The 22,678-nt window shown below is 43.3% G+C and overlaps 1 protein-coding gene across 1 annotated transcript in view; it reads left to right on the top strand.

The window, feature by feature from the left end:
• Positions 1–1,645: 1,645 nt before the first annotated feature.
• The window catches only part of adcy8 (adenylate cyclase 8 (brain)), a 129,605-nt gene continuing 108,572 nt past the window's right edge, over positions 1,646–22,678 (top strand). The window contains exon 1 of the mRNA XM_031735073.2: positions 1,646–3,519. Coding sequence (XP_031590933.1) covers positions 2,620–3,519 — 900 coding nt within the window. The 5' untranslated portion in view covers positions 1,646–2,619. The remainder of the gene's footprint in view (positions 3,520–22,678) is intronic.

Here is a 22,678-nt window from a genome sequence, read left to right as displayed (position 1 = left end):
TTCCCGAAGTCGCAAAAGTATGACGTCACAACATTCTGATTGGTCACTTGCAATGTTGATCCTGGAACAACATTTAGTTGATGATCTGGGAACAACACCAACACGACGATATCAGATCGTGCGGAAGAGTTATGGACCTGAGGCAGAGCACAGGAGAGGTACATTACCAGATGTACCAAGAGCCCATATTTGTCATGGCTCCAGGTTCTTATTTGGTTCTAGTGTATTTTTGTGGCTGCTTTCCTTGTTTGTCTTTACTTCCTGTGCCTGTCCTCGCTCTTTTGTCTGTGTTGACACTGCCTTAATTCCCTCCACCTGTGCCTGTTTCACACCAGTGTGTAATTGTGTAATCGCTCAAGTTCTCTGCTTAGGCTTCCTTAAGTTTCTTGTGCTCAAGTTTGTTTCATCCTGTGAAGTTCCTTGGACTTTGTGTATCCTGGTGTTTGCAAATGGACACTGAAGATTAATTTTTTATTTACCTCACTTGCCTCTGCACCACCATTATCCTTCTCTCATGTTCGGGCAGGTATTTTGCCTAAGGATATTTGTCATGCAGACTGGGAGATCCAGGGATCAAACCACCAGCCTTCTGATCAGTAGATGACCTGCTCTACTTCCTGAGCTACAGCCAATTCCCATTCATGTTTCTCCCAGTAAATCATTTAAATCTACCAACTGTTGTCTGTGCCACATAGCAGGCTTAATCAAGAAACTGACCTCACAGCCCATTGAGGTTGTGAGGTCTGTGCCAGTGGTGCTAGTTTCAGTCTTGTTTAAAGGGACTGAAACCTGCAGTCATCTGAGACTGAAGAAGTCATGTGGATGAGTGAAGAAACGTTTCTCCCACTGAAAACGCTACATCCAGATGAACACAATCAAGTTTTTGGAATTTTCTTACCTGGATGATTGAGTGTGCATCAAGACAGCACGCTGTAATATTTGACAGATAGCTGCATTAAAAATGCCCAACGGATGGTCAAGAAACTACGGTTGGTGGCTTCAGTTAATGGAGGTGCTGTAACAATGGGCATTTTAACATGGGAGTCAGTGGGGCTCGACTCACTTTGGGATTAAGCCTCATGTGGCCATAAGAGGAACTGCAGTCCACTTCTGCACTGGCTTCGTTTTACAGCCCTGGAGGTTGAGGCTTGGACTAAAATGAGCCTCCTCCACTGCAGCAGTATGTAAATATGACAGAGGACAATCGGAAGCTACAGAGCAACCCAGGAAAATCATAAACAGTGTGTAGGCTGTGCTTAAGTGACACCATTTAATCCCAAATTTGGGCAGCTGAGAAGAGAGAGAGTAAAAGGAGGGGGGCAGACAATGGAGGGGAGAGAAAGGAGAAAAGAAAGGAGAAAAGACAAAGGAGGAGAAGAGCGTGGGATGACAGGGACTGTTAAGACGAGGAGAGCGCACACACATACACGCGCGGTGTGACGTCAAACCGGAGCGTAGCTGACTCGCTTGCTCCCCGGTGCCACTCGCTGACCAGTCTCGCGCTCTCTGCAAATCAACTCCACGCGGGTGCTGCTGCACGCCCTTTAAAAAAAAAAAAAAACACCGGGGGAGGAGGAGAAAGAGCCAAACCCGGGAGGTCTCACGCGGAGAGAGACGGCTCGCGGGAGGACGAGGAACTGGAGGAGGAGGAGGAGGAAGGAGGCTTCGCTCTCTGTCAGCCTCGCGCGCACAGCACGCGGAGGCAGAAGGCATTATTTACTGGACGCTTCCCATGGAGACGCTCTCAGCCTCGCGCGCCGTCCTCTCAGAGAGAAGCGGGTAGGATTGTGACGGAGGGCGGCTCTCTCAGATCTCACAGCCAGGTGTTGCATCCACCCCCCGTTTCGATGGGGAGGCCTGAGGAGGGTTGAGTGGCTCGCGCTCTCGACTTTGATCTGGAGCCTCGCGCGCAACAACAAGTTGATATTTCTGAGTCGTCGCCGAGTTTTTAAGAGAAAAAGATTTTTGGATGTTTTTTCGTGTTTTTTTGCTCCTCTCTGAGCTGCTAACCTCACCGCTGTCTGGATCTGTGTGCGTGCGTGTGTGTGTGTGTGTGTGTAGAAGACAGAAGACTGGAATTAATGTGAATATTCGTGCTGCACGCGCAGATAGGACAGCCATGGCACGGTAAAGCGGACCGAGCTGTGCCAACGACGCACGAGCCATTTGGGGGGTTCGGCTGAAAATCTGGTCTCTGTGCCGCGTGCACTCCTCGTGTCCCCGCCTCGTTTTTCCCGCTCCTGGATCGCCGCGGCACCCTGATGGTGCGGACGGTTGGTGGCTCGAGCTTGGACACGCCACCCGGTGATTGTTGTTGTTTTGTTGTTATTGTTGTTTTGAGACGCTTCTGACAATGCGCGCGGTTCATCTTGGAGATGTTTTTCCTTTCCAGTAGGATTTCTGTGCGGGTTTTTTTCGTTTCTGGAATCGTTCGCGCGACAATGACCTCCAACCCAAGAGAGAAGCACGCGCCCCCGGTTCAGTGCGCACGAGAGGACGTCGTCTCCCCCAAAATCGCCGAGCTCCTTAACGCGCGGGAAGGGTGGGTTACGAGCCTGTAATCAGTGCGGCGAAGACACACACAGACAAACGGGGCCAGCGCGCGCGGCGGCATTTGCCATGGAGCTGTCAGAGGTCCGGTGCTCCAGCGCGAGCGAGGAGCTGTACACCATCAACAAGACCCCGAGCAGCAGCAACAACAGCAACAGCAGCGGCAGCGCGCGACCCAAACGGCTGCTGTGGCAGAACGCGGTGCGGCACATCACCGAGCAGCGCTTCATCCACGAGCAGGGCGGGGGAGGGGTGAAGGGCATCGGGCCGGAGGAGCCTTACGACCCGAGCCAAGGCGCGCGGAAGCAGTCGGCGGGGCGGACGTCGGTGGGAGACCGGCACAACAACGGCGGGACCAAAGTGTTCCCGGAGCGCGCCAGCAGCGACCTGGGCTTCCTGCAGATCGACTGCGCGCCGAGCAACTCCGACTTCTTCCTGAACTGGGGCTACACGTATCGGGGCGTGATCTTCCCCACGCTGCGCAACTCCTTCAAGTCCCGCGACCTGGAGCGGCTGTACCAGCGCTACTTCCTGGGCCAAAGGCGCAAGTCGGTGGTGGTGATGAACATCCTGGACGTGGTGACCAAGCTCACCCTGCTGGTGCTGCACCTCACCCTGGCCTCCATCCCGATGGACCCCATCAAAGGGACGCTCCTGGGCTTCTTCACGGGCATCGAAGTTGTTATTTGTGCCTTAGTGGTGGTGCGAAAGGACACCACGTCGCACAGCTACCTGCAGTACAGCGGCGTGGTCACCTGGGTGGCGATGGCCACGCAGATCCTGGCGGCAGGGCTGGGCTACGGGCTGCTGGGCGACGGGGTGGGGTACGTTCTCTTCACCCTGTTCGCCACCTACAGCATGCTGCCGCTGCCGCTCACCTGGGCCATCCTGGCCGGCCTGTTCACCTCGGGGCTTCACATCCTGGTCCAGCTGCTCATCTCCAAGAATGTGCAGCTCTCCAGCAACCAGGTGAGCCTTCGACACACCCTCCTTTCACTTCTCCTCCATTCCTCTGCTCTATCTTCCTTCGTTTGCCTCAAGCAGCTGCTTTAGCTTCCTCTTTCTCCTCCCTGAAACTTTATCTTTTTACGGAGCGCTGCTACCGGTGCTGATATTTACCGGAACTCTCAGCTGTGTGATGATGTTTCACTTTCCAAACCTACAATCGGTTTATGTGCAGCCGGCACGTGGTTCTCCGTCTTTTAGAGCGCACAATAACAGTCGTAGACTCCACGACCAGGTGTGAATTTTGCTGAGATGTTTTGTGTCGCCTGTGCTTCCCTGACTCTGGCTCAGGCGGTTTGATTTTTCCGTGTTTTAATAATGAAATGCGTCAGTTTGTGACAGCAGCCTGGTGTGACTGCCTCAGAGTGCTGCAGGTTTCAGCACCAGGAGCTGTCCAACACACACACACACACACACACACACACACACACACACACACACACACACACACACACACACACACGAAGGAGGGCCTGAAATGCAGCTGAGCTCCACACAGGTTTAGCACCCCCTGCTGGTGAAAAAATAACTTAAATTTTTTGGTAAAAATGCATCAAATTCCAGGAGGTCTCATAGAGTCAGATGCTTCATATGAAAGTGTGCAGGTGAACAGCTGAGAGGTTGATATTTCTTAATGTGCTTGCCCTTGATTGTCAGACTGTCCGATGGCACCATCATCATGTACGTCTGAGTCCCTGAAAGCACCAAGAAATGAACACAGAGCTCTCAGAAAGCTTCAAATAACCGCAGCAGTCTGTCAACATCGACTGAAGAGCCGATCATCAGATGTGGATGTAAACAACTCAAGCTAATGAAGCAGAACACGATTCTGAGCAGTTTTGTTGCTACTTAGTATGTGATTGATGGCGAGAGAGGGAGCGGCATGTTGCTGTAATCCATTAGTGGCCTGTCGTTGAACTTTCCCTCGAGGAAGGAGATGTTACAGCTCAACTATTTGATTTCTCAGCTCGTTTTGTGGAATCTTTGCTTTACACGGCTCTCGGTTTACAGCCGGAAACTTAAATTCTATTTCAGTTCAGTTTCATTGGTGTTAGTTTACAGTTGTCTCAAGGTTCTTCGTATTATGAAGTAAAGACTCTACGATCTAAGACAGACAACACTAACAATATGAACATCGACACTCGGTGACAGTGGGGAGGAAGAACCCATTTGCTGTTACATGTAGGGGGTTGATGGGAAGACGACAAACAATAAACAGAACTATTAATCATATGCAGGTAAAAATAGGTGCCTCTGTTCCGTCGGAGGTTTCTTCCCAAGTGCTTGCTCATAGGGGCTGACTGATTGTTGGGATTTTCTTACTAATATTGCAGGGTCTTTACCTTACAATATGAAGTATCTGGAGGCGAATGTTGTTGTGATTTGTCGTGTTATAAATAAAACTGAACTAATTGAATTGAATTGAATTAAGTTTGGATCTTAAAAGTCTTCTGAACCCAAACAGGAAGCTGCTTCCACAGGAGCGGGGCCTGCCTCCTGTTCTGCTTTTGGAAATTTCAAATCAGTTACTTATTTGTTTGTTGTGAGCTATACAGTCAAAAACCTTCAAATCTCAAAGCTGGGTCCATGTTGCTGCAGTAAAGAATCGTTCCAAAATGTCCAGGCTCCACATCCAGATTGACTCCCAAATGAAATCAATCGTAATTTTGGTGAAAAATGTACAGAAATCTGTCCACAACGTTTGAGTAATCCTGCTAACAAACAGTCCGACAGATCATCTGAACCACCGAAGCTTCTTGAACCTCTTTGGCAGGATAAAATGGTTATTTTGAGGTTTATGCAGGCAAAGGGATAACTTTCTTTTTTAAGTTTAGGGATTTTATAATTGATGTGAAGCAGTCAGTGAGTGTGTCCTGGTACAAGTGCTAACAACTGCAGTAATCCACAGTAATGTGCTGAGATGATATAACTGCAAGTTAAACCTTTCACTGCATTGTTTGCAGACTAAAAATATTTGACTACCTTTTTTTCTTTTATCTTGTTGAAAAGCTCAGGAGGTGTAGAGAGTGTTTTCCATTAATCAGAAAGTCAATGATTTCATTCAGAAACTGGCCCTAACATCACTGGTGCGTCTCTACGATAACGTGCTGTATTTCTAGTATAATAAGTGCGAAGAAGTGAATGTGTTTTGTATTGCAGCACTTTGTGTGTTCAGTAAAAAAAAGCTTTTAAATCCATTTGTGGTTTGTTTTCTTCGTGTTTGCTGTCACGAGTGAAAGTGTTTTGAAGTGATCATAAAAGCAGTGCGTCGTTATTCATCAGTTGAATTCTGACAACATGGTTTGTTTGGTGCTGACGGAGTCTGACGATTGTCGTGTGAGCGCAGAGATAAATCGTTGGGTTGGTCAGAGGTTTTCTTCCACATCCTGCAGACGTCCCTGAACTGTTGGTTTCGGTTTACGGGCGACCTGCTCTGCTCGTTTCTAGGCCCATTTTTTTGTCCATTCGTGGACATTTCTGATTGGCTCCCATCATATTAGGGACATCCACTCAGTATGACATCATACCGAGGCAAGAATAAAAAAATAGTCTGAATCCTGAGCTTCTTTTTTTTGCTCACAGTGATTCAGTGTCCTCGTTATTTGAAACTTGGTTTAAAATGAGCATCCATCATTGGAACAGTTTCTATATGACAGAAAACCAGGAAAAGCAGAACACAGAGCTTAAAGTCTCTCGCTTTGGATTTGTAATGGGAATCATTTTTATGGAGAACTGTCATAAAGTAAGAACGGTATAATTTACATACTTTTTGTTCTTAGAAACCTTTGTGTCAGCCCAGAAGTCATGTTGCTATACTGCAAATAATATGATTTTTGTTTTTAAAACATTGGTTTGACTAATCTGGCCATCATAATAACGCGTTTATTTTAGGAATCAGCTTTTTCAAAGTCTGAAAGATGCTGTCTTGAATGTTTTTTGTATTGAATATGTTTTTCGTAGCTTTTGGAAATTTCATGTAATGTGTTATCATGTTTGAGTGAATATGAGCAGAAATCTTAACATTTTGTGTTTTCTTCAATGAAAAATTAATTTACCTTCAAAATGTCAACAAAAGAAGCAGAAGGCACAAATCAGTGCACAAAGATTCAGTGTGTGACGCTGAAACGCCTCCTCAGTGATGTCCTCACCCAGCGTCCTGCTTTTAGCCTTCACAATAGGTTCCTTTGTAAAAAAAAGTCTGTTTTCTCGAAGTGTTTAGTGAGGAGCAACAACAAACAGCAAAGAAGCAAAAACACGTAGGGAGATGCTGCGGATGGTTGTGTGTGTGTGTGTGTGTGTGTGTGTGTGTGTGTGTGTGTGTGTGTGTGTGTGTGTGTGTGTGTGCGCGCTGGTAGACGGCTCTCACCTGAAGTGGATTATTCAGTGAGTTAACTGCCTGTGATTATGAGTCTTCGGTCTGATGAAAACGTCACACAGGCTCTCAGATGTGTTTTCTTTTGACTTGATGTATTTCTTTTAAGATGAGTGTGAAATGCTCTCGAGTGCTGTGCACATCTCATTTCAGAATTAGCTCCTCACATCAGCAATTAGCTATGTAATATATTTTATAATTCAGCCGTCAGCTCTTTCATGTCTGGCAGATTTCCCAGAGTGCCTTGTAATACTTGAGAGGAGCGTAGACGAACATATGACGGGAAACACGAAGAGCTCTTATACTTGGTTTTAAAATGCTTTATTTTAGGGATACACAGAAACAAACACACAACATGAAGCCCAAAGCTACAGATCCAAGCGCGTACACACAGCGTGTCGCTGGTCTGAGTAGAGTCGGCTGGTCTGGAAGGATAATTCAGGTTTATTTATAATGTGTCCACTGTGGCTCTGTGCTCGCTTTTCTGTCTTCACCTCTGTTGCAAAGATTTGGGGAAACATGGGACTCCCTGCAGCTCCCAGTAAAACTTGCTTAGACAGTTTGTCTGAGTCAGACACGAGAACTGAACATCCCCCCTGCGCTGCAGTAGGGCAGGGAGATTAACTGGATTTTAGTTTTAATTAAGATTCTGGCTTCTGATAATGAAAACAAGATGATTAGGATAAAACAGTTTTTTCAGTAATTTTTACTAAAAAATTACAATATTGTCTTGTTATAAGCCGAGGGGGGGGGGTTCATAATGCCTTCCTTTACAGCGTTGTATTTATAGCACCCCTCTCTGAAAGCTCAAAGTCACTCACAGTTTATTTCAGCTTGAGCTGCGATGCTGGAAAGAAAGTCATCAAATCTGTAGCCTGTAGGCTTATTGTTACCTTTTATGACTTTGGCTGAGAAGTCATATTTGTTGCCCATCGGCTGAAAAAGGCTGCTGGGGTATTGTTGTTACTCCGCTGGGCGAGCTGACGAGCGGGTGGTGTGGAAAGCCAAGTTTGTCAGTGAGATCACTCGAGAATGAGGCGACATAGGAGCTTTGAATTGATATCACAGGTTCAACTACTAAACATCTCGGACAAGTTTGAAACTAAGTGACCTCAACCTCAAGGTCAAGGTCAAAGGTCAAGTTTTCTGCTATAACTGGAAGCTAGGTTAACCACAGAAAAGAGTAAAACCTCAGATCAGAACATCAGCAAACAGCAGAAGTGCTGCTTCACTGACTGCAGCTGGAAACAGCACATTCAGCTGTCATCGACGTATCCTACACAAAATCTGCAGCTTCTTAAAGTTTTTCGATGTTCAGCGGTTGAAGGGAAGCCACTATATTTGAAATAAGATGATGATTTGCACTTTAAAGTACAATGTGGCACAGTTTGTTAGCTCTCAGCTCAGCAGTCCTCAGTATTGTAAAGAGGGTTAATGTTAAACTGTTTTTATATCTTCTTTGTCAGATTCAGGTATATGGCTTTTATAAGTATTTTGGTTGTTGCTTGAGCTCTTTTTAATTTCACATTTTGTTCTCTTGTGTAATAAAAACTGAGCTAAACAGTTAGTCGATCATTAAATTGGCTTTTTCTTGCCGATGGTGCGGACCTGCTGTTTTTCACCATCATGAATTCACTAACTGTGTGGTTTGGACTCCTTAGCTTGGACAGGTGTATACATATATATATATATATATATATATATATATATATATATATATATATATATATATATATATATATATATATATATATATATATATATATATATATATATATATATACACATATGTATCTAAAAGCAATTTTCACAGTTTTAAATTTGACTTAAATGTTTTGAATCTTTGGGATTTTTATGGTGATGATACCATAAAAACCCTTTTCAGTGTTTGAATGCTTTAGAGCAGCGGTCCCCAACCTTTTTTGCCTCACGGACCGGTTTATGCCCGACAATATTTTCACGGACCGGCCTTTAAGGTGTCGCGGATAAATACAACAAAATAAAACTAGTACCGGTACCGAAAAAAAGAAGATTTATTCATAACACACGTGAAAAGACCCAGGAAAACCGAGTTAACGATAAAAACAATAACAAAATAACGCTGACAACCGATAAAAACCCTGAAAACCACACATTTCACACCTGAGCCTCAACTCTCGCGGCCCGGTACCAAACGACTCACGGACCGGTACCGGTCCGAGGCCCGGGGGTTGGGGACCGCTGCTTTAGAGCTCTTTTAATTATCTTTCTCAGGTAATTCTTCGCTGAGCTTCTGTGACTGTTTGTTAGCAGAATACATCTAAATTATAGACAGACTTGCATGTATATTCGATCATAGGTGAGGCTTTGCCCAAATTAGAAGGGATTATTGTTCGGATTTGACATAGATATGCATCCTGGAAAGAGTGACATAACCCCAGACAACCCTCCACCACCCCTCACCCGCCCGTCGACGTGCTCCCTCCTCTTCTGTGTGTCTGAGATCTTCTCTCCCTGACAGACTTGCAGACGTTTGTTAGCATCTGTCCGTTTTTGGTTTTAGCTCACTGAGCTCGTGTTGACTTGTCACCGCCTGTTTCCCCTCCACCTTTCTCCCCTCCCTACACACACACACACACACACTTTGTTCATGTTCACACATCAGCTCAGGACAGTTTTGGGATTATTTCTACAGCAGTGTTTTCTCACATGTGGCACACAGCAGGGATTTTTCGTACTACTGGAAATACTGGTTTAGGCGAGGGAGCTGCCTGCTTACATGTCACCCACTCGACAGCAGCAAATGCTCTGATGCACTGGAATATTAGCTTTACCTTTCCCATACTGGTGCAGTCTAGTATCTCACAGGCTTTGTGCTAGAGAGCTGGTGGGTTAAAGACCAGCTAGACATCCGCCCCTGTCAGTAATGTTTGGCAGATTTCAGGTGCATGTGTGAAAATGGTTTTAAAAACAAATGTAGCACGGTCATAAGGAAATGCATTAGAGACACCGAAATAAAACAAGGTCATCTTAATTTGGTTTGTTCAAAGGCAGTCGTAGGAGAATAACAGCCAGATGTTTAAAAAGTCCAGTCGTTGGATGCAGCGTATGGTCTGCATGAGTCTCTGGAATTCTACTGGAGGGATGAACCTACGGCTGGTCGATATGGAAAAAACTCTTATTGCAATAATGTTTTTAGTATCAGTCGATGTCGATAAATATAACGGTATAAATAAAATCACTATTTTTTTCAGGCATAAGCTTTTTCCCTTTTACTCCTGAGGTTTTATTCCAACCGCACTCAGAACATGACTGTACTGATGTTGCAGTGACCGTAGTGGACCCAACCCACAGTGTAATGTCTCACTGTCATAGTGGACCCAACCCACAGTGTAATGTCTCACTGTCATAGTGGACCCAACCCACAGTGTAATGTCTCACTGATGGGTCAAAGATTTCATTTTCTTAAATTTGTCACTTACAGTAGCTCACAGACTTTTTGGAAATTCTAAGTGCTGCAGCATTAAAGCCCTCTGAGCATGCTCAGTGAGATTCATGCGACCTCGTGTGAGGCCTTATCTTCCCACTGGTGTAAATGGCCTGGTGCTTATTGCCAGGGATTGAACCACCAGCCGTCACAGGCTCGACCTCCTGAGCCGCTGAATACTCGTGCCTCTGTGTGGCTGTATAGCTGACTAAAGCTGCGGAGCTGACTGTAGGCTGCACTGACTGGCTGTTGTTGTGTAGCTCAGGGTGCATTTCCCAGCTCCCCACCCAGCGTGGTTCAGCTGTCGCTCCGCTCGCAGCCACCAAACCAGCGAGCTTTTTCTGGGTCGGAGGTCGATAGTTTTAAAGAGGCTGCTGTAAGCTGGATTCAGAGGCTGATGCTTTGCTTTGCAGTAATTGATTACAGTTTAATGACTTTTCAATAAAACCTCTGATATTTCATAGACTCAGCAGACCATGAAAGCTTTTCCATTCACTTCTGTCAATAGGTCATGGTTGCACTAATCTCTTATCCCCCTTCAGTAACTCTGGAGCAATACTATAACATGTTTATCACATTACGTTTTTAGCTTGATCCACTGCTTATAAGAAACATATTTCTTTGATTAACAAGCTTCTTGGGATTTCTAAGAAAGCATGAGTTAGAGGTATATCAGACACACTGGGGGGTAGTAAGAAAAAACTGCACAGATTTCCCTGAAATTATTCAAGTTTATTCAAGAAAATGTCAGTGACTCTTGATTTGAATTTAAACCATTAGCTTTATTTTAGATTCGGCTGAGTCTTACACTAAGGCCAGTAAATTACAAGTGAATATTCCCTGTGCTCTTATTTTGAAAGTTTAGTCTTTCATTTCCCTGTTAGAAGACTGGGTGGGTGCAGTGGTGCAGGTCCTCATCATTCAGCTGCCATCAGACATCCCTCCAGCTTTGACCCCGTAACCACCAAAACACTTCCCAGTTCTGCAGGAAAAAGAACGACAGTGACTGTCAATCAGTTATTTAGTCAAAAGTTAATAAAAGATCATTTAGCAATCGTTTTGCCACAATTTATAATGAGAGTCAAATGTTTGATACTTTTTTACGGTTTCTTTTATCACTAAGCTGAATTTGTTTGGGTTTCACAATATTTGAAGACATGTTGTCAGATTAGTGAATCAGGAGATGATTCAAAATGCAGACTCACGGGCAAGATCGTATCAACTAAAAACAACCTTTTTATTGAAGGTGAAGTTACCATGGTTACTTCACCTTCACTAAGTAGCAAAAACAAAGTCCAGGAATAAACATAGGAGAATCCTAGAGAGATGCTGGGAGCGGTGCGCACAGGAAACAGGAACTACGGGAAACCAAGGTTATAAACACACACAAGGTGATTAGGGAGGTGAAAACACCAGGAACACAGCTGGGACTAATGAGGGAGAGGAGACGGGGGAAAGTAAAAGTAAATACCATGTCCACGAGACAGAAGACTACCAAAATAAAATAGGAAGAACTGAGGAGGAACATCACTGACAGAAACTTAACTACACACGGGGAACAGAGAGGAGACTGGAAAGGAACGTTGTAACAGAAACTGAAAGACAAAGCAAACTAGCAAACACAACAAACTGAAGAAAATCAAAACAACAAAAAGCTGCAAGACCTGCAACACATATCATGAAGACTGCAAAAACTTGGTGATGAAGAGGTTTTAATAAGCCAAACCAAAATTTCTTCAATACTCAAGAAAATAATCAGTAAGTTATTTTGTAGCTTTACTGAATAATTTTCGCGTAAAGTGGGCAACTACAAAATGATGTTCATCTGGATCAAACTTGTTTTTTGTTTTATTTTACTGCCTCATTAAGTGTCTCAGTGATCAAACCTGTGGTTAACAGATGTTGTTTTTATCACATATTATCTCGCCAAAAGACAAATTAATTGTTTTCTTTACAGGACTTAAAATTGTTCAACCCTCAGATCTCTGCCTCAGTGTTATGAAAGTCTAAGTTACTGACATGCAGGAGTGTTTTTGAAGTTCAATAATGACTTTATTAATTAGCTTCCACTCGTGCTGTGATAAGTCTTAGCTTGTGTCATTATTATAAGTGTTATCTCGCTGGAAAGTCAGCGGGCCGGATGGATTAGTTTAGCACGCCGAGTTTGTATTAGTTGACCTCTGAGATCGACGCCAAACATGTTTCGTCTTAAATCAGCTGCAGTGACGTGGTGGCGGTGCAGCTGGATGGACGCAGCAGCAGAGGGAGGATTAGGACGGCTCATACTGAACTCCTGGGGTTAGGAAGACTCGACACGCTGTGAAATTTAACATCCTGAACTCAAGTGGTGCTAATCTGCTCTTATTAATTATGTTTGCGTGAGGATGTGGTGCACAGAATATAAAATACAGACCAACAATTATACAGAGAGAAGAGACAATAAGGGAATGAGACTGGATGAAGGAAGCTGAGGATCTATCATGTTTGCCAGAAGCACAAAGTTAAATAGGTACTAAAATATTTCAGTGGCTTTTGAGGACATTCTGTGAGGTGGCTTGTGGTTATGAGAGCATCTCATCCTTACTGTAGGAAGTAATCTGGTGGATGGATACGTGCTGACTTATGTTAAAGACAAATGAGGACACAAAACTTTGCATGTAATAAACTGCATTCTTTTAATGACCAGCAGGGGGCGACTCCTGCAAAAAATCACAATGTACAGAAATCTATGAGAAAATGACCCCACCTCTAACTTAATCTCTGACTCGAGTAAACACTTTCCTGACATGTTTATGGTTTCAGTCGCTAGTTTCAAGTCCTTGTGAATAGAACATAATGCAAATTTTTCAAATGATTTTACTAGTTATTTATTACTAGTCTTTAGGGTGGTGCTACCGAGGGATTTAAAAGTCTACAGCTATGTCCAAAGTCGAGACTGCTTGACCTAAAAACTATTTAAAAAACAGAAAATCCCATGTGGCCCACCCAACCTCAAATCTGTAGTCTTCGTCTTTAGTTATCTCCTATACATCAAAAAATAAGTCAATTCAAAAAATGAATTGTGTGTTTTGCGTTTTTCCTTTGATGAATCACTGATTTTTTCTCGCTGAAATTCAAGAAATCCTAGAATTTGATGGCTGAAGTAACGTGCTCGTGATTCCTTCTGGTCGGGATTGCGGAGCTTGGACCGAGGAGTTACATCCATGTGATTTTTTCCATGCAGCTTGAATCATAACTGGTTTCAGAGTGGCGTTTTGAGACAGCAGATCAAAACTCAGACATCTCATCTTTGACTTTAAGTGTGTTCATTGTGTTTGGAGCTGTCCACTTGTCTGCCTCTGATGGTGTGCTGTCTTTGTTTGGTTAATGCAGCTCTGTGTTTTATCATTTAAGAACCATTTCCAGCTCCTATCCCTCCATCTTCTTTGTCTCTCTTCGCCACTGAATCTTTCTGTCAGACTCAAAACAACTTCCATCGATCCACCTCGGTCTCTTTAGAGTCTCGTTGGGCCCCTGTTGGCCCCACATCCTTTGTGTCCCTCCTGTCGAGGGCTGCGGTATTGACCGCTGCCTTTCCCTTAAAACCTTCACACCGTCATGCCCCATCTTCTCACTGTCTAAACAATATACTCATATCGACTCGTGGCTTCTTTTTTTTTTCCCGCTGAAAAGACTCCAAGCAGACCCGATTCTGGCTTTCCAATCATGGCTGTATTGACAGCTGCCTTTGTGCAGAGGTCATTTAGTCTTCTTTCTTGCTGTTAAATGAACAGGGGCATCAGTAAATAACAGATTAGGCTGTTCTGGCCAGTGAAGGAGCATGCATGTGAATGATAATGTGTGTGTTTGGGTGTCAGGGGAGAGTTTGCATGGAGCTAAGAGTGTTATAAAACTGTCAATAGCACTGTGTCTTATTTTCTCTGTTCACACACACACACAGCGAGAGCTTCGTACCCGCCGATTAGCCGTTCTCCCGCTCGCTGCAGCTTCCTCTTTCAAGGTCAAACTCAGCTTACCTAGAGCGCCGGCTGCACGGAGGAGATAGAGAAGGGAAAAAAAGCCGAGTTTGGATTTCACACCGAGACAACGTGCATGCATTTTCTATCCCTGAGAGGAGAATTTTTTGTCTGTTTTAACACTCAAAAGGCTTTGAATGTTAACAACCGTTTTCAAAGACATTGGCTTCATCTCCCTCTGCTTTCATTTACATTTTTGATTTTGGGCGTTACGAAAGAAAGCGCTGATCAGGTTTTCTGTGACTGCATCTCGGTGCCACTGGCTCATCACGACCTCATCCGCCGATTTGAGCCAACTCATTTTCTACAACATGAAAACAAAGCGCCAAATAAAAGCTGTTTAGGAAAAAATGTGATTTCTCGCAGCTGCGTCTGCACGTGGAAATAAATCACAGGTTTTACACCCACACAGTCATTTTGTATATTACTGTGTGCGCTTGATTGAGGTGGTCATTCATCTGGTGCCAGCGGTGGCTCGTTGGAAGGTTTTGACAGCAGAAGCAGGATCGGCTCTGCCGTCTCTGTCCAGCCTGAAGTCATGAAGTGCGTACGAATAACAAGCTAAGTCATTTTAGGACTTATCACCATGTATTTCATGCTTTTGTTGCCTCGTCATGAGTGATGTCTTATCGTAACCTGTATCACAGTTCGAATGCCTAACCTTAGGAGTCTCCCAGCACTCTTTAAAGCTCCACCAATTCAACTGGACTTTAAACATGACCCCACTGATTATTTGAAACCCTCCATGATGCACTATTTGATTTAACCTGTCAACGTTCACAAGACACCAGCAACGTGTTTAAGGTTAGGATTACAGTTCAGTTAAGATTTACCACAAACTAAATGAGCACAGACGAAGAAATTAGAAGTTTTTACTTTCTAAATGTAGTCTGATACTTTAGCCCCGTGGTTCTTCTGTTATAAAAGAGTCATTTGGATATGCCAAATAAACTCCTGGGCTGGTGGTAACGAGGTAGAGCCTGGTAGGTCAAAGTCATCATCGATAAGTTCTGTGACCCTTGAACCTCTAACCCTGTGCTTTGCAGGTCTGTGCCAATCTCTTAACATCGAACCTGACCTGTTTAGACTTAGGATTTTTCAAGAACTCTAAAATGCAAAAAACAGAAAATATTTGAAAGTGTAAAGAAAGTAGTAAATAATCAGGATTACACCAGTCATTATTATGATTGTCCTTGAACAGTTTTATGGCCATTTACTAACCTCCTAAGATCCGAACTCTTTCATGGCATGAATTTTTAATTTCTCTTTGCTATTTAGGCTGATTGGGACCTGATGAACGTAAAAACAAAGAATTACCAGATTTTTTTTTATTTACCTGATTTTTGCTTCTGAGAATGAGCTCCACATATGAGGACAGTGGCTGTATAATGTCCCTGTAAGTGGATATCAGTCCCTTGTAGAGCACAATTTAGTATTTTTGTCCAAAATGTGATGTCCACATGTGTGGGCGCCAGGTCCTAGGAGGCTAAACTCAAACATCCAGATAAAGGTGGTTGTTTTTGAAGCAATAAATATCTAAATAGTACATCTTGCTTAGAACCTTTGATTATGTCACACTGTCTTTACCAGCTCATACATTTGGACATTCTTTTCTGGCATCCTCAAAAGTCCTTAAACAAAAATGTAAATCTCTGTAATTCTAAAACTTCCAAATGACTCGGTCTGAAGACCAGATTACTTACATGGAAGGACCGGAGTTTTTAGAATAGAATAAACCTTTATTATCCCACGGATGAGAAATTCCGGTGTTATAGAGCTCTTACAGCAAGGGAAAATTAAATATAAAAGGAAGACACAAGATGGTCCTATAAACATAAGCAATGATTCAAAACATTATATGTATCAATACATATTTATATCAGGATATATAATGTTCATATATTAAAAAGGGACCAAAATGAGCAATATGCATTGCCTTAAAAGTCGGGGTGAGTGTAAAATACAGATTTCGCTGATTCAAATCGATTTTAGCTTGAATAAAGTGATCTCGAATCATCAAATCCTGAATCAATTTTTAAATATAAATGTGTTTTGCCAGAAATGCCAGAATCTCCGGTTAAAGCTCACAGAAGTATTTCAACAACCACCAAACAGCTAAAACAGCAAACGATTAAAGAGCAGGGATCCTCACAAAGATGTAAACACAAATCGTGGATCGTTCACCCGACGGCACGTACACAGACACGCCCACAGACACGCCCACAGCTCACAGATTCTGATGCTGCAGGTTTCGTCACTCTCTGACCAAAATTCACTGAACCAGCAGCAAAAGACGATCAAAACTACGCTTCACATTTGATAAACATTGTCACAAGTTCACTCTTACTTCGGCTGTTTTGCTTCTACCATGATAAAATCACACTTCCTGCACAGCTCTCCCTCTCTCTCTCTCTCTCGCTCAGTGTACTCAGAGACCAGTTTACCATCAAAAATCTGTTTTCTGCATTATTTGCGTCTTACGCACCAGTCTACCGATGTGTTCAGTGCTGTCAGGGTAAAGACCCCTGACAAGAACGTCTAATGTCTGCTGTTCAATACACTCATATGTATAAAAATATGGATATGTACTGATACTGATACTTGACTATAGAAATCCGTGATGAGACCCAGCCCTACTTCAGAGCTACTTTGAAAAGATGTTTATAAAAAGTTATTCTTCCACTTGGAAAATATGGAAGATATTCTGTGCAGTCTTTTCATCCGTTACCTCCATCTTTGTTTCCCCAAAACAGCCAGGAATGCCCCCTGAGTAGTTTCAGGAAGGTGATGGACATGTTAATGCAGATGTGCGAACTCATTTAATACATATTTAAATGTGTATTAGGTGACAAGTTTTTTCACATTTTAAATGCTTTTTATTGCTAATGTCTGAATGGACTGTAATGTGCCTTAAAAAATTAGCCCTTCTCCAACTTGTTGTTAACATACTTTAAGATGACTTCTTTTTTATGGATCTTGATGAAATATTTGAGTATGTGAGACTTCTGCAAGCCTCCAAATGCCTCAACACATCTCTGCTCCCAGTTTTAACAGTTGGGAACACCAGATAATGTTATCTGAGGAACTGAGTTCATTAATGATGAACATCAACAAATGACTTGCTCCCTGACACAGACTATCCAGTATACACACAGTTTTTCCAGCTGCAGTACAAGATACATGGTTCACAGCATAGTGCATATGGTATAATTTTGCAGGATAAGAGTACAGGAGAGTTTCATCACTGTTTCGACTGACGGTAGCTTGCACTGTATGCCAGCAACGCTGCAGTTCAGGGCATCGGTGTCATTAATAACAGTGAGGTTATGCAGAGGCCCTTTACCCTCGTAGCTTTTAATGCAGTAGATTCCCACAGGCTGAACTTCTGGGCAGAACCTTTGCTTCTCCAAACCCTGAACGCAGCGATTGGGCAGCCATGTTGATCCAGACACAGTTTCTGCTACGTGAAGTCATGGTGACCTCATAAGTGTCGCTGTCATCTGTAGCTTTCCTCTTTCTTTTGCTTTTGCAGACATTTCCTCCGTGTGCAGTCAGGCGTCTTCAGACTGACTCAGCTCGCTGAAAAATATTTTGGAGGGAGGAGGGGTGTGGGGCAGGCAGGCACAGAGGGACGAATCACTGACTCCAGCCTTCCCCCAGCCACCCCTCGCCTCCCTTTCACCCTCCTCGGTGGTTTCATGCGGTTGATCTCAGACAATCTTGTTGTTACCAGACACTGCACTCAGCCGCTCTTAATATTTGATGAAGGATCAGGGCCATCAGCTGCGGCTTTTTGAGCTTTTAATGGCAGAGTTTTCCGGTGACATTCTTGTGCAGTGACCTTCCAGGCGTTGCTTAAAAATGACTTGAGAAGCAAAAGCTTTTACAGTCTTTCTGTCTCATTTCTCTGTCTGCAATGTTCGCTGAACTCAAGGGAGGAAGAAGGAGTTTCCATCAACTTAGAAAGCAGCAAATGTAATTACACATGTACTGTTCAAACAAGATGAGGGGACTATTTAAAGTAGGGAAGAGTGTAATTCTGAAATCATTTAAGAGGTCCTTAATTTGCAGTTTTTGCGTGTGAGTCAAGTGCACTAAAAAAAATACAGATGGGAGACAAACTGAAGCCCACTATATATCTGAGAAAGTTAACAGAACACAAAAGTAAAATACCCCAAATGTGATGATTAATTTATGATTTCAGTTTAAGAGGAGAAAAAAACAAACAAAAACAAACTCAGGTGTTTTAGGTTGATATTTCTTTTTATTTGCTTCTTGGTGCATTTAAGTAAACATAATGTATTTAAAAATACTTTATATCAAAATTGAATTTATTACATGAAGGTAAATAAAACACGGTCTGAGCAACTGAATAAATAAATACTCACCAACAGCAGAAAAACGTACTGTGACACAACAGGAATAATATTTACAAATGACTTCCTATTAACCTTCACCACACCCACTAATGTGATGACATCATGTACCTGCTGAAACAATCCGGACTTTAAGTGATGACGTATGAATCCTACTTCCGGGTCCAAACTACTCTGTGTTTATTAAGGCTGTTGTGTTTTTAACATGTTTTAATGCTTTGGATCTTTGTTCTGTTTAATCTGAACAAGCTCCTAAAAACAGTCAGTGATCACTGTCGGCCTGTCTCGGTTTTTATTACCGCTAATCATTTTAAAGCTCAGTTTTTAAAACCTTACAATGTAACTACAGCCCAGCCCATGCAGCAGTATATTAATGACTAACCTCGTATTGTGGATGGATTATCTCAGTTGTTCTCCTGACTGAAGTTTGGTCCATTTGCAGCATCCTGCCATGCGATTACATTTGTGCCTAACCATCGAGAACCCTCATGTTAACTTTTATCAGTGAAAAAGTTAGCGTTCATCCTCCAGCTTCACTGTGTTTAAATTATGCTAACCATAGCTGTGTAGCTAGCCACCACGTATAGCACATCATTATATACCAGCTAGCCAAACTTCAGTAACCCTACAAACGTCACTGCTGTTTACTTTCATGTCTTCATTTATGTCTGAAGTGATAGCAGAGCTGTACGTTTGAATGTTTAACATGGTGTATCATCTTTAGATGGAAACTAGTGAGCTAACTCCCTGCTATCTACAAGCTCTGTTAAACTTCATAAATCCTGTTTCCATGGATGCCTGGATGTTAAACTTTATTGTTCATTTTATTACAGATGAAAGAATTTAGACAGTTTGTAACTCTCAGTGATTCTGCAGTGTTCGTTTCACTTTGGGACCTGAAGCAGAGTTTGGACCCAGAAACTGCTGATGACGTCAGACTTAAAGACCAGATAGAGATGAGTGGAGTGAAATTTGAAGTGGTGCTAACTGAAACTGCAAAATCGTTTGTGTTAATCTAAATAATTATTTTTAGCAGCTCAAAAAAGTAGGCAATTGTTTGTGTTAGTGAGACCTTTTTAAGTATTAGAGTTACATAATTTGTTGTATTTAATAAATGTAAGTATTTGGATACATAGTATAAATTTCTTTAAACTTTGAAGGTCAATAAAGACACGATATACCCGGGTGAGTAATGTCTGCCTTAATCTTACAGACTGTGAGTCCAGACGCACGTTGATGGTTAAAAAAGTGTTTTATATTTTTTTAAACCATTTTAAACCTTTTGAAATTCTGTCTTCATACCAGAAATATCAATATTTGAGCTAAGCTGCTTAGCTTGCTTCAAGTATGTGTCAGTAAAGCTTCTGTAAACACCCAGAGCTGGACCAGTAAAGGTCAGAGTTTCTGGGGAAACCCGTCCCTCTTTGTTTGACAGCAATGTGTGAACATAGTTTTGGAAATTTGCAGCAAAAGAACCAGTTTATACAGACAGCACCACAGCCTTGAACCAAGAGGTTCAAGGCAGCAGACTAATACGAGCTAACGCATTGCTTTGTCTTTGCTCAGGTCTGTTTAAAGACAGAAAAAATGAAGACCTTTATGTTGGCTCTGGCTCATTTCCTATAACAAACTTCACTGGGGGCAGTTTTGGCCTCGGCCACCATTTGTCACCTTGTTGACTCCTCCGGTCTCGTCCTCAGTAAGACCAAATGAAATAGTTTGTCTGGAAGAATTACTGCCCCTGAGTCTTGGCTCGATACGAAGCGATAAAAAAAGACACCTCGTAGCGACTCATTTCCTCCTTTCTCTGCTTTCTGCTTCGGGCTCTTAAACCTTTTTTTGTGAACTTTAAGTGCCAGAAGAGTGTCCTGACCCGATAAATCACACTAGCAGCACGGTCAGTTCTGAAAGTGCCGCCAGGGAACACGGGAGGTTTTCATTTTTACTCCATTTCACTGAAGTTTGTTCTTTTTCTAAACTTTCACTGAAATCTAAACTGAAACGTGCCAGTTTTGCTCCAGAGTGTTGCACACCCACCTTCAGAGTTACCTGCGAGTCATTTCTAATTTCTTGCCAAACGCTGAGTCAACACTCACCCTATTCCTGCCTCCATTATCAGCCAGGCATTCATCTCAATGAAGGCTTCTCTTTGTGTTCCTGCGTCTGAACTGCTGACTGAACCTAATTACTGGTTATTATATCTTGGCTGGTAAATGTAAGGCAGCAATTCTAAAACATTAATTTTACAAACTCAAAAAGGGTTTTGGACACTAGTTGCAGAGTGTGAGCAGAATGTGCTTTTCTCAGTGTGCCCATGATGCATTTCTGCTTCTGATCAAAGAGTCATACTGACCCCAAACCTTTAGTTTCAAAGTCAACAGAAGTTGGTTTACCTGCAGCCTGCAGAAAGATACGGAAAACTAAAAGCCCCAGTTTGATGCATGCAGTGCTTTACAGCTTCCAGTTTAGAGATATGGCTGAAACAATCAGTCATTTTATTGCTTCATGCAAAAAAAGGACAGAGGAGGCTGTTTGTTTGTGAGGGGCTCAGAGTAGACCTGCTGCTCCTCCACACTGAAAGGAGGCAGCTTTGTTTTGGTCACAACCAACCTGGAGGAGAGCCCGGGGGGGACCAGGACACGCTGCAGAGATGAAGTCTCTCCAGCTGGGTCTGGGACGCCTCGGTGTCTCTCCAGGAGGAGCTGGAGGAAGCAAGCTGCCCCTGTGGCAGGTAAGCAGGAGAACATGGATGCAAAATATGATTCAACCTTTGTAATCTTGCCTCTGTACATCCTCAACATAGCTGATTTCAAAAATGCATTTTGGTGCTTTTAGCCTTTTTTAGGACAGGAAAGCAGGGGAAGACATGCAGCAAAGGGCTGCTGGTGATAAACTGGCACCTCACATTTGATTTTACATAAAAATATGGTGCTGACTGTTTAAGACTCACAGTCATTTTTATAATTCATAGGCCTGGGTGTAACTACTAAACATCTGGGATGAGTTTAAATCCCACGTCAACCTCAGAATCCAGGTGAAAGGTCAACTTCTCTGAAACTCTTGGTGAATGCATTTACTCACGAAAGAAGTCAGGAAACTGCTAGGAGTCAGAGCAGGGTTCAGGATGTCTGATCCTCGTAATGAACAGGTAACACTGGTGCTCCTTTATGTGTTGTTTTTCCCAGTGTCCCTCCCACTCTGTGCGTGGACGTATTAATTAAGTGTAGCTGTGTCTCGGGGCTGGGTCAGGAGGTTAAAAGACGAGGCGTATCGATTATCTCTCACAAACACACCAGCTGATGAATTTGATGGACGCCGTGGTGGGCAGTCTGACCCTGAAACCTCTCCTGTGCTGTTGCTGGAGGTTAAGGATGACACATTGTGGGGATGATCACTGCCGGGTCTCAGCGCAGAGACCCGTCCATCCTCATTGAGTCAGGAGATCCTCCCACACCTACATTCAGGTTTATGTAACAAACACACTTTTCCTCTCGGAGCAGTTGACCTGAAACAACAAGAAAGAGCAACATTATGGTTAACGTTTTATTTACATGCCATCTGTATTTAGCTAACTGGATAATGTGTGTGAATCTCTGGCAAATGACTGGAAGCGGGATGCCAGACCACATTTGGAGGTGGCACCTATCGCTGACTTGTCCTGTTAATTACGACAAGCCCGATAAAAGCTACAGGCTGAAGCATTAACAGCAGCACTGGTTCTCTCAACCTGGGATGGGCCACGATTGTTAAAACGGCAGTTTGCTTTGCGTGCAACGATCGGAGTTGGGTTTGCTGTCGCTGTGATGCTGACTCGGACAGCTCCACTGGGTGTCGGTGATTTATGTCTGCTCAGTCCGCTTCTGTTTTCTTCTTTGTTTCTTTCCTGGTTGCC

Source organism: Oreochromis aureus, linkage group 18 (assembly GCF_013358895.1).
Source record: "Oreochromis aureus strain Israel breed Guangdong linkage group 18, ZZ_aureus, whole genome shotgun sequence".
NCBI classification, from domain to species: domain Eukaryota; kingdom Metazoa; phylum Chordata; class Actinopteri; order Cichliformes; family Cichlidae; genus Oreochromis; species Oreochromis aureus.
Note: the sequence above shows the minus strand (reverse complement) of the source record. Positions and strands in the feature narration are given on the sequence as shown.